The sequence below is a fragment of the Crinia signifera genome, chromosome 3 (genome assembly GCF_055691185.1).
Source record: "Crinia signifera chromosome 3, ASM5569118v1, whole genome shotgun sequence".
NCBI lineage: Eukaryota > Metazoa > Chordata > Amphibia > Anura > Myobatrachidae > Crinia > Crinia signifera.
This window is the reverse complement of record NC_139219.1, coordinates 13,902,632-13,915,882: the sequence shown is the minus strand read 5'-3', so window position 1 is coordinate 13,915,882 and position 13,251 is coordinate 13,902,632. Positions and strand designations below refer to the sequence as shown.

The 13,251-nt window shown below is 49.2% G+C and overlaps 1 protein-coding gene across 1 annotated transcript in view; it reads right to left on the bottom strand.

The window, feature by feature from the left end:
* Nucleotides 1–13,251, bottom strand: part of STPG4 (sperm-tail PG-rich repeat containing 4) — a 46,031-nt gene that overhangs the window by 29,199 nt on the left and 3,581 nt on the right. The window contains exons 3-4 of the mRNA XM_083174844.1: nt 6,452–6,535; nt 2,952–3,203 (exon numbers count right to left, since the gene is read on the bottom strand). Coding sequence (XP_083030970.1) covers nt 2,952–3,203; nt 6,452–6,535 — 336 coding nt within the window. The remainder of the gene's footprint in view (nt 1–2,951; nt 3,204–6,451; nt 6,536–13,251) is intronic.

The window sequence follows — 13,251 nt, the reverse complement described above, 5'->3', positions numbered from 1 at the left end:
AACATGAATAAAATGAACATATCTATAGTTCTGTGTGTTCTCCGTATCGGCATTGAGCTACTGTAGACCCTTGTCCAGGTTACCTATACCGATCTCTGATGCCCCTGTGGCTAAGGTATAACGCAGACGTCCAGACTGTGGATGGGATGCAAATCAGAACTCCAATGTTGTGGCTGGTACACAAACCACACCCCCAACCTGGTGGCAAATGAAGGGCTAGTGCACAAACCAGACCCCCAACCTGGTGGCCAATGAAGGGCTAATGCACAAACTATACCCCCAACCTGGTGGCTAATGAAGGGCTAATGCACAAACCAGACCCCCAACCTGGTGGCCAATGAATGGCTAGTGCACAAACCAGACCCCCGACCTGGTGGCTAATGAATGGCTAGTGCACAAACCAGACCCCCGACCTGGTGGCTAATGAAGGGCTAATGCACAAACCAGACCCCCGACCTGGTGGCCAATGATGGGCTAATGCACAAACCAGACCCCCAACCTGGTGGCTAATGAAGGGCTAGTGCACAAACCAGACCCCCAACCTGATGGCTAATGAAGGGCTAATGCACAAACCAGACTCCCAACCTGGTGGCCAATGATGGGCTTATGCACATCCCTGACCCCCAACCTGGTGGCTAATGAATGGCTAGTGCACAAACCAGACCCCCGACCTGGTGGCTAATGAAGGGCTAGTGCACAAACCAGACCCACAACCTGGTGGCCAATGATGGGCTAATGCACAAACCAGACCCCCAACCTGGTGGCCAATGATGGGCTAATGCACAACCCTGACCCCCAACCTGGTGGCTAATGAAGGACTAGTGCACAAACAAGACCCCCAACCTGGTGGCCAATGATGGGCTAATGCACAACCCTGACCCCCAACCTGGTGTCCAATGATGGGCTAATGCACAACCCTGACCCCTAACCTGGTGTCCAATGATGGGCTAATGCACAACCCTGACCCCTAACCTGGTGTCCAATGATGGGCTAATGCACAAACCAGACCCCCAATTGAGGGAATTAGGCCCGGAATCACGCGGGAATTAATTAGCCTCACCTGTGGGTCTTTTAACATGTGTCTGAATAACGAGTACACCTGTGCACCTTCCGAGTGACCTGCAAAACGTGCACTGTTGGGGTACTTGTGGGACCAGGGTTGGGGATGACTGCGCTATACCATAACCAAGAGGAAGAACATAAGAATAAAGTCTTAAATATAATAATGCTAATTACCAGCTCGGCAGAATGAATTGCTCTATCGTGCATCATCTAGTGACCGCCTGCACGTGCAGCACTTGAATTCCCCCCATAGAGGAGCAGGGTTAGCCTTTTATTATTATTAATTAAGATAATTACAACCGAGCTCCTATAACAAGATTAAAACTATTTAAACATAAAATAATATAAATGATCATGAACATGACAGACCGCGCACATCACCCGATAAAGGTATCGCCATTTGTTCTAGGTAACAGAGGAAAAAACCGAGCGTCCAGTAACAAGCACGGCTATAAATCTCTGGTCGGAAGACAAGAGGCTGGGAAACAGGATTCCTCTGGTGCTCGGCGTTGTTGTGTCTGATATTTGTAGCTAAGCCCGAAGGAAACGGTGACATTAAATACGTCTGTCTTTTATTTACCAACTGTATGGAGAATTAGGACACAGAGATCCCGCTGAAAGGAAAGGTGAAAGGGTTGGTTCGCCCAGAGCAACAGAGGTACATCATTCAGGAAAGGTACAGACAGTGAGAACATGCAACATTCTCCTGGTGTGGTACCCGACCCATGGGTCGACAGTGTCTCTAAGTCAACGCTATTGGTCAACAAGCAGTAGGTTGACACATGGAAAGGTCAACATGGTCTAGACCGACATTGATAAATATCGACACAAGCAGAATGGCGGTCAATGTCAATTTCAACACATTAAACATAAATTTGTGCCATGCGAGAAGACATGGCACACTTATACAGTGTCCACCAAAACCCATAAAAACTCGTGACGTCAAACACATCCAATTTGGGACGATTTCTTGGCCAGACCCGTCGGGATCAGGTGAAATCGGTCCATATCGGACTATTTTATGGGCTTCTTTAGAATAACAAATAAAACCATCTTTAGTCGTCATTTTTCATACATGTCTGTCGTACAGGCCGTAACACAACTTAGAAACTCGCAAGTCTACTCGCTTGGGCAGTCAAAAAATATTTCACATAAGCTGCCACTTCATACTTGCCTACTCTCCCGGAATGGCCGACGGGCTCCTGAAAAGTGTGTGGCACTCCCGGCGCCCCCCCAAACAGTGGGCAAGCCTCCTAGATTAGGCCGCAACCAAACCTGGTTGTTTTGGGAAACGTATTCTCTCCCAGCGTGTCAGGGAGTTACTAGGTGTGGCCAAGCAGGAAGGGTAGCTGGCCATTGACGGGGCTTCACAATCCTGTCATCCTGGCTCCGCCCCCAGCTAGACAGTGCTGAGAACAGGCACTGTATTGTGGGCAACAGGGCTACGATGACGAGATTCAGCGCCAATCATGTCATCGGGTCCAATTAGGACCATCCACTCCAGGCATTCTGGGATAGGGATGGCCATCGATGCAGTTGCCATCGATGGTGATACTGCAACCAACCATTGATAGTAACACATTATGTGATGGATAACCATCAATAGTTTTACCTATTGATGGACATCCATTTTCTTTGACTTCAGGGTTTTCGGAGCTATGCTCCGTTTCCCACCACACAAAAAACATTGGTTCAGCTGTGCCATCGATGGAGGGAAACCATCTGGTAATGGCAAAAGTATTCGACATCGGCTGTATAAACCATCAATGATTTTGGAATCACAGATGGTCAATGGCCATCCCTACGCAGGGGACTTGCCCACCACTCGATTTTTGGGTAGGCAAGTATGACTATATGTAAATAGGTAAAACACTGACTGACGGCTGTACCTTATCTTTTACACCCGGGAGTATCGCTTTCCGGGAGGTGTTCCGGAATGAATAGGTACGTGGCATCTGTTCCACCAGGTCACTGAGTTCCTGGACCTTATAGCAGCCAGGTAACAGAGCTTCTCCTGATCCAGCGGCACTCAGGGGCTTCCTCCGCCCTTGCCCTCTGAAGCTATACGATTGCTGGACAGGATTAAGTTTTGCATCTTGGAGAAAATCCCGCACCTCGTAACTCCCCGGATAAGGGGTTTCCTGATAATGTAAAGCAAAGGACATTCAGAACATCAGAAAATAATACTGTAATATCCAGAACACCGCAGAATCAGGAATACATCCAGATAGAACGGACAGTCTGGAAATTCTACAAGTGAGAATAGTGGGAGGTCTATGATTGGTACTGGATGTAGCATAAGGAATAATAGGCCTGTACTTAAAGGCATTGGGCATTCTGTAATTTTACAAGCTGTGTTGGAAAAATGACAGCAGGAGCTGGTTCGTTGGTACTTTATCTCTCTCCACTCTCTTTACTTTACCTTTCTCCAAGCTTTGCTAAATCTACATCTGGGGAGGGAGGTCCTGGAAGACTGGTCTGGGGAGTGGCACAGTAATTTGCATGATCTCTGCTTCTACTCCCGTGGTAGGACTACTCAGAAATTATTCGCAGCGAATCGTGTCATCAGGCCATTTGCCCCGCCCACCATTCCGCAACAGTGCTGGGATGCAGGAGCAGTGGCCTTTATATAACGGGTACAGGGTGTGCACTGTACATGGGTCGTTTGGTTCGAAGGGGTCCACACCGCACACCTTGCACCCTGCGTTGGCAACAACAGCACTGCATAGATCACCAGGGAAATGACACAGTGGGCATTTTCTTGGCGGTTTGGGCATATGCAGTAGAAGGGAGCCCAGATGGAAACTGGACATGAGCCCTTGTCTCTCTTAGGAGGTCATTCAAACCAGATAGCACAGCCACAAATTCACACGCAGGCCAATTATCAATCAACTATGCATGCGAATGGGCCACAATTTGTGTGTGCACGACCAGGTCGGCTGGGCCCAGGTGGGGGCGTTGCCTCCGGAAGGGGGTGTGGCCACACCCACTTGAAAAAATGTAAATGAGATGGAGAGGATAGGCTGCCGCTGCAGCTGTCTCTTTGCCCAGCACAACACACAGTACTGAGCAGCTGTGCTGAGCTGGGGAGAGAGGCTGTGCTGCAGCGGCAGCAGCCTGTCATCTCTCCCCCACTGCCCGGCTACCTGCGTTTTTTAGTGCCACGTCTCTGGCTACTGTGGCCCTGCGATGATTTGAGCCCAGTGTAAAAATCATCCCATGGTGAGTAGCTTGGACGTATTCGTACACATCTATTTGCACAGCGGGCACATTTAATCGCTAGGTGGCATTTCAATGGGGTGGTAGCTTAACCAGTGCCGTCTTTCCCATTGGGCACGATGGGCAGTTGCCCGGGGGCCCTAGGACCTAGGGGCCCCCGGCCCAGCCCAATGGGAAAGATGGTGGCCGGGGTCCGGGAATCCGCTCACCCTCGCTGGGGGATCCGGGCAGGGGGATCAGGGCGGTGGCGGTAGCTAGAAGCCTGATTCGGCGAAGCTCTATTTGCCGGCGGGGCGGGAAGCGCTGTTGCATTTGAATAGACTGGCCGGACGCTGATTGGCTGAATTCAGAAAATCAGCATCCGGCCAGTCTTTGAAAAGGCAACAGCGCTTCCCACCCCGCCGGCAAATAGCGCTTCACCTCCTAGCTAGCAGTGAATTTAATTTCGGGGGTCCGTGTGCCGGGGTTCTGATCACCCTCACTGGGTGATCCGGCAGGGGGATCAGGGCATCGGTGGCGGTAGCTAGGAGCCCGAAGCGGCGAAGCGCTATTTGCCGGCAGGGGGGGCGAGAAGCGCTGCTGCATTTAAAATGACTGGCTGAATGCTGATTGGCTGAATTCAGCCAATCAGCATCCGGCCAGTCTTTTCAAATTCAACAGCGCTTCCCGCCCCCGCCGACAAATAGTGCTTCGCCGCTTCGGGCTCCTAGCTACCGCCACCGCCGCCCTGATCCCCTTCCCCAGCGAGGATGGTCGGATCCCCGCCACCCGGCCACCATCTTTCCCATTAGCGCTATTTGCCGGTGGGGCGGGAAGCGCTGCTGCATTTGAAAAGACTGGCCGAACGCTGATTGGCTGAATTCAGCCAATCAGCGTCTGGCCAGTCTTTTCAAATGCAACAGCGCTTCCCGCTCCGCCAGTTAATAGCACTTTGCCACTTCAGGGCAGGCTCCTAGCTACCGCCGCTGCCCTGATCCCGCTGCCCGGATCCCCCAGCGAAGATGATCGGATCCCCGGCCTCCGGAAGCTGACTGGCTGCCACACGGAGCCAGAGAGGTGAGGGTTGGGGAGGTGACTGTGGGCTCCTGGGCAAACTAATTTGGGGGGGGGGGGGTCCAGTGAACTAGGTTGCCCAGGGGCCCTTCCTAATGTTAAGACGGCCCTGAGCTTAACTAAATGCTGGCTGCTGTGAATTCGTGCCCGTGCGGTCTGAATTACCCGCTTAATACCCCCCAATTTGGGAGTCTCTGATAAGTTCCGGGTGAGTGGGCACGTATGAGTTGGAGCCAGGGCTTAAAGTAGTCTTGGAGGGGCAGTGGAACTCACTCCCGCCCCCCACCCCTTAGTCAGGGCCCTGGTCAGTGGCAAGATTTTTGGCACCCCCTACACATTTCTACCCTATTGCCCATACTTTATAAAGGAACATATAAGGAAGAGGCGTGGTTACACAATGGTACCCCCAATTCCAATTATGCTACACTATATTCACATTAGGCAACATATAGTGCCCCAGATTTATATAACACCACATAGGAGTGCACCTTATTCACTTTATGACACACAGTACAGTAGTGCCCCTTATTCACATTACATCACTTATTAGTGCCCTTTATTCATGTTAGGAAACACAATAGTACTCATTTTACATGTGTGCCACACAGTAGTGTCACTTTTACACAATGCCCACAGTAGTGTCACTTTTACACAATGCCCACAGTAGTGTCACTTTTACACAATGCCCACAGTAGTGTCACTTTTACACAATGCCCACAGTAGTGTCACTTTTACACAATGCCCACAGTAGTGTAACTTTTACACAATGCCCACAGTAGTGTCACTTTTACACAATGCCCACAGTAGTGTCACTTTTACACAGTGCCCACAGTAAAAGCCCACGGAGAAGGAAGCAGCTGCAGGGGTTTCTGTTGGAATTACTGTGCAGGGCTTTGGTGAAGGTGGAACTAGTTCCCCCTTCCATCAGAGGTGGTGAAACTCAGTTCCACCCAGTTCCTCCCCACTTTAACCACTAGTCGGAGCACAGAGGGGATGTCACTTATACGTATGTCTTTAATATTATACTAAGTAGTGTGTAAAAGCATCAGAAATGACAGTAATGTAAGCCAATACCGGCAGCATATGCAGTAGTGATGTCAGTGCGAGTAGTCCTTACCCTATAGGAATACAGCCACCACGAATCCCTTTCTGTAAACTGCTTTTCCTTTGTATTATCCTTCTCCTTGTTATTGTCCGGGTCCTGCAAAAAAGGCACAGGATCAGTTGTGACCAGTGGGATGCGGTTATTAGGTTGACAGTCAAAAGGTTGACCATTATTGGTCAACAATCAAAATGTTGACACATGAAAAAGGTTGAGCTTTGCCCTGGTGTGCGTACAATCAAATATAAATATAGATGTAAATATAAATATAAAAGGTATCTGACACAGTGATGCAGTAAAAAAGGATGCTCCATGAAGAAGGCTTTTGAAAGCTGAAACGCGTTGGGGAATACGGACATTATCCACAGTCAGGTCCCCTCACAAACAACGCCCGGCAACTCCGTGACGCAACCCCGGGAAGACTCCACAGCAAACGCTGAAACTGAGGACGCGGCACGGCAGCACTATCTGAGAAAGGAAGGGTAAGTAGGAGACAGGCACTGCTCGCGAGGCAGGAGGGCTCCCAGTCGGACGGCGGGACACCACGCATATACCGACACTATCGGTTGAAGCGAGGTGATCCTGTCATCCGCTCCAGTGCACACGTCTGATACACCGGGACCGCTACACGCTGTGGGATCCACACGTGTGCGGCGGTAACACGTACATCAGACCTACCGCACACTGGCACACCCTAGGCTGCACCAACAGTAACCACCTCCGAAAACCCGCACCCTGCACCAACACTGTGGCAAGATTTAAAGAGTTACCCGAAGCTAACATTGTATCTGAGCAGCGGGACGCCGCACTCAGACAGAGACTCTCTGCATTTTTGCAGTACAAGCAACTTAAACCTGAGACATTCACTTAAATACCTAGGAATTGTCTGCACACCCACAATCACCTTGGCAAGACGGGCAGCAAGCCCGGTGCGCAAGCTTTTTGCTGGGAAAATTGTTTGTCTAGAAGTATTGTTTTTAGACCACTACTGCAGACGACAGTTCATTTTGGTACTACCCCACCTGTATTTTATTTTATTTTATTTTGTTTGATATAAGATATCACTCAGTAAAAGCATCCTTTTTTACTGCATCACTGTGTCAGATACCATTTATATTTATATTTACATCTATATTTATATTTAATTGTACGCACACCAGGGCAAAGCTCAGCACTAACCCCCACTACATCTTATGATTACCATTTTCAGTATAGTTTGAGTCAGACAGTGGCGGAACTCCCGGAGGCAATGGAGTCAAAGGGGGCACTGGCTCCATTGCCTCCTAATGTTCCGCTGCCCCCCCCCCTCTACCCTTATTGTATGGAATGGCCGTGAAGCGGCACAGCGCAGCGCCCCATCCCCTGCTCCGAGTCCTCCCTGTCACCTGGAGTCGGGCGGGAGGCAGCCCGCAGCCCACAGCCAGCGCAGGACCGGGTGAGCGAGCCTATCACTGAAGCAGCAGTGAGCCAGGACCTGGGAGCCGGGTGAGAGACGCTGCAGTGGCAGCCTGTGAAGTTGAGAGACATTTATATAGCGTCTCTTACCTGCCAGGTCAGCGCTGCCCCCCACCCCTGCCCCCTTCACCAGGCATCCACAGAGGCTCGCCCCTTCTGCCATGTCCCCACTGGCTCCCCCCTTGCCGGGCATCCACATTTTGTGCGCCCGGCTTTCCCCTGCTCATGTCTCGTCACCGCTGGTTCTCCCCCCCTCGCCGGGCATCTACATGTGCTACGCCCGGCTTTCCCCTGCTAACACCGGATGTCCCCCCCTGCTCCTGCTGCACTATATCCTCTCGCAGGGCGTCCGCTGGCAAGGTGAATGCTCCAAGCCCCATACATATATGTATAAGAATATGTGTTGAGAGATGGGGGGGCACCAGCATTCATCTTGCCTCCGGGCCCCTGGGACGAACTTACGCCACTGGAGTCAGACTATACTTAAGTGCTTTGAAGCTAGTCCGACCAGGGAACACTCAGTGCGCAGGTACACCCCCAACATGAAAAAGGTTGACATGGTCAACATGGTCAAGCAACTTGTTGATGTTTTGCCATCCCAGTGGGCATAGCGGGAGAATATAATAGTGTGCCAAGCGCAGCGACGTACCGTGCTTAAAGCATGGCGAGCGAGGGGAGGCGGTACACTTATACAGTGTTCGTGTCGACCTAGACACCAACCAAAGATGAAAACCTTATTTCGACCTAAGGCATGTTGACTTTTGTCATGTGTCGTCTTTTGACTGTCGACCAATAGGGGTTGACTTTTTGACTGTCAACCTAGATCTAATGACCCGTGACCAGTTGTGGCACAGAGTGCTCGAGGCCATAGACTCATGCCCGGACAGCGCACATATTTATTAATGAAGGAAATGTTTTCCCTGAAGATACATGCTAATGTAACTATGGTTACTACATACAACCGCTGCCTCCAGCAGGATTGCTACTCAGCAGGCAGTCTTCTTGCCTTCATAATGCTAAGGTTTGTTTAACAACATACACAACACAACAATCACACCCATAAGCACCTAACAACCGACATAAACACACACGTTAAGTCGCATTTGGCTGACTTGCTGTTAAAGAATAAACCATTGATGCTATATTGCTCTTCTCTGGTGTTCATCCGAATGTGCAGATATCAGAAAGGAAGATCAGTCAAAAAACATTGTTTTTTATTAATTTATTTGTGTGTGTGTGTGGTCTGTGTTTATACAGTATGTGTGTCTGTGTGCTAGCGTGACGGACGGACACATGTGTGTAGGTGTTAATATAGACCACTTGCCTCCTTTTCATACCTCCCTTCCAAGAAAACCGCAGGGGAGGTCCCAATGGGGAAGAGATTCATCGGTACTTGTTTCCTAGCACGGCCACAATCGCGGCCATCGGGTGTCATTTTTAGTGGTCTGCGACGCGACCGACACGATGCCCCCGATTTTCCCATTGAAATGCATTATAAAAAGTCAAAATCGCGTCGGTCGCGTCGTATGCGGCTAAAAAAGGCTTAAATGGTCCAGATGCGATGCCCCCGATTTCCCCATAGGGAACAATGTTAAATGCCTCAATTTAGCCGCGATGCCCCCGATTTCCCATAGGAAACAATGTTAAATGCCTCAATTTCACAAAATCATCATAGGGAACAATGGTAAATGGGCCAGAAACCCCCCAAAACACCCCTGAACAGTGAAATGTCCCCACAAAAGTAGTTGACGCCACCCCACGATCAACGCGAACCCGAAGCGTGGCGAGCACAGCGAGCCCGCGAGGGGCGGCGGTACGCGTCCTCCGACCTTTTCATACCCCCACTATCCACGTCGGCGTGGAGTTGAGAATAGAATAGTGTGGCGAGTGCAGCGAGCCACCGAGCCCGAAGCGTGGCGAGCGCAGCGAGCCCCGCGAGGGGACGCGGATACCTTCACAGGTAAACGCGTCCCTTCGCGGGCTTCACAGGTATCCGCGTCCCCTCGCCACGCTTCGGGCTCGGTGGCTCGCTGCGCTCGCCACACTATTCTATTCTCAACTCCACGCCGACGTGGATAGTGGGGGTATGAAAAGGTCGGAGGACGCGTACCGCCGCCCCTCGCGGGCTCACTGCGCTCGCCACGCTTCGGGTTCGCGTTGATCGTGGGGTGGCGTCAACTACTTTTGGGGGGACATTTCACTGTTCAGGGGTGTTTTTGGGGTTTTCTGGCCCATTTACCATTGTTCCCTATGATGATTTGGGTAAATTGAGCCATTTAACATTGATTCCTTTGGGAAATCGGGGGCATCGCGGCTAAATTGAGGCATTTAACATTGTTCCCTATGGGGAAATCGCGGGCATTGCGTCGGTACCATCGCACCCGATTTTTTAGTGCATGCGATGGCCGCGATGCCCCCGATTTTTCCTCACGATGCCCACGATCATGATCGTTGTGGCTGTGCTAGGAAACAAGTACCGATTCATCATAGCCACCCTTGATATTGTTAAGCGGGGGAGGGGCCAGGACGATGCAATTTGTTTTGAACTGTGTAGGCATTCTGCCACTTTACACTGTGGATGTGGCCAATATCCGGGAGGGTGGGACCTCTACTCTATCGGGAGACCATCACAAAATTTGGGAGTTTCCTCCATGAGAATAGGCGATTATGGTGTTAATATTACAAATTCTATTTACATTTAATAAAACCTTAGTCATTTACTGCTGCTTTTGCTAATTAATAATATACACTTTTGATGCTCTGTTAAAAGGCAGGATATTGTAGAAACCTCTCTTAATGCTTTCTGCAGGCAAACACCTGTGTGGGAGTCTGATTCCCCCAATGTCGATGCAATGGAGCTTTTTTTTGCCACTGCTTATGCGCCAAAGCCGCACTGCAAATGCACAGCTGGCATCTTAGAAGTGGCGCTCTGTCTGAGACAGAATAGAGTTGCTCAGAAGTCCAATCGATTTGTGCCCAATGGCCCTCATTCTGGTTGCCTTGCAACCCCTTACCCGCCTCTTGCACACACACACACACACACACACACACACACCGTTGTGATTGCCACGGAGACTAAGCTAAGAATGTAGAAATGTTGGGGTAGTAATAGAAAAGGTCACAAGAGGCTGAGCTGGCATCAGAAAGTCTGAAAATAGTATAACAGTGATTCACAGGTGTCAGAAATGAATTAAGCCAGTGGCTCCCAAATGCAGTCCTCGCCCCGTGCATATGTAATGAGCGGGTCCCGTATGGGGGGGGGGGGGGATTTCTATCTATCCCACTGGTTTTAAGGATATCATGCTGAGACACAGGTATCCTAAAATTGAGTTCCTCAGTCAGTTTGATTATTCCTCCTGTGCACAAGCAGGGATATTCCTAAAAGCTGGGCTGTTGTGGGTGCCCTAAAGGACCGTGTTTGGGAACAACTGAATTAAGTGATATCATAGGAAATATATTAGAACATCCACTGTATCTGTGATATGTTTATTGTAAGGGCAAGTACACATTAGCGTAACCTTGAAGAGTTTCTAATAGTGCATTTCACGAATTCCTCACAATAGGTGTGCCAGATTCCTTACTGGACGTTGATAAGATTATGGGAGGGGCACTGCTACACGGGCTGTGAGTGAGCGTGCGCCTAGGACTGCGGAAATATCTGTGATCCTGTTCTGGTGGGAACAGAAACGGAAGCACGAAATACTTTTGGTAAGGAATGGAACTTCTATTCGTAAAAATAGATCTGTGACTGCAATCAAACAGCCGTTTACTATAGATCACTGCCACCAAATGTGTAGGACGAAACCCGCTGCAGCACTCAGTACATGCGATTTCTTCGTTTTCTATATTTTTAATAAATTTGAAAAAAAAAATCTCCAAATATCTTTTTCTCACGTTGCCTTCATGGGCTATTATTGTGTGAAGAATTTTGAGGGGGAAAAAAAAGAAGAATTTATTCCATTTTGGAATAAGGCTGTAACGTAACAAAATGTGTGGAAAAAGTCAAGTGTACGATACCTAGCAAACAGGGCTGAATTGAGCCCTTTGTGTTTGTATTAGCAAATGATGTTTCATTCCTGGGGAAAGTTATGGAGATAATGGCGCTGTAAAATAACAAGAAAAGGATAAGAAAGCCAATTTATTTTATTACTGTGCAGTAATTCTTTTATGAGCACACTGTTAATCTGAAAATGACTATTTATTAGACTTGGAAGAAAAAGATTCAGGTGGAAAAAATGTGTGTAAGCGTTCTGCTCCTGTAGTGCCCCCCCCCTCACCCCTTCACTTGGCGCAGTCCTCCCATCCCACAGACGTGTAATATAAACAGACCTGATGACTCCTCGCTCTCATAATTCATTTACGCCATGTATTTAATTGAACCTGGTATTTTAAGAGGAAAAACTGTAACTCCAATTTCCAGAGAGAAAATGTGCACTCACAGGAGGATGGGGCGCGGTCATTTGGTCTACAGCATGATGGTAGTCATTAGGTCGACGCCATTAGGTCAACATGGGAAATGTCAACATAGGTCTAGGTCAACAAAGGAAAAGGTCGACATGGTTCTAGGGCAACAGGTCATTAGTTCGACAGGTCATTGGTTCGCCAGTGTCTAGGGCAACAGTTAAAAGGTCGACATGGGGTTTTTCACAGTTTTTTGAGCCGACATGTGCCGACAGGCGGTATTTCATGCCCTACCATCCACTAGGGCGTGGTGGGAGAATAAAATAGTGTGCCGAGCATAAGCGAGGCACCATGCCCGACGCATTGCGAGCGCAGCGATTGTTGCGAGGGGATGCGGTGCACTTTAAACGTTATCCATGTCGACTGTGTTGACATTCAGGTAAAAAAACAGTGAAAAACCCCATGTCGACCTTTTCACTGTCGACCTAGACATTGTCGAACTAATGACCCGTCGAACTATAGACCTTTCGACCTTTTCCCATGTCGACCTTTTCCCATGTCGACCTTTTCCCATGTCGACCTTTTCCCATGTCGACCTTGATCCATGTCGACCTAATGGTGTTGACCTAATGACTGTTGACCATCATTCTGTAGACCAAATGATCCCAACCAGACACAATTTGCCCTAGCATGCCCTCACTGCGCTGCTGGAACAGTTTTTGGGAAAGATACAATACAAAAATATTGTAAGAAAATGGCAGATTGCATTTGCCCCAAATCTACACCAGCCCCTGTATGTATCCAGCAAATCCCTTTGATTTTACTGTGGAACACCTTATTTATCCTCCCGGGTTGGGATCACTGATATTTGCTATTGGTCTACGGAAATGTGTGTATTGATTTGTTCTCCTCGTTACTACTTCCAATTTGTCATTGTCCTAATTCTCTTTTCCTGGTAT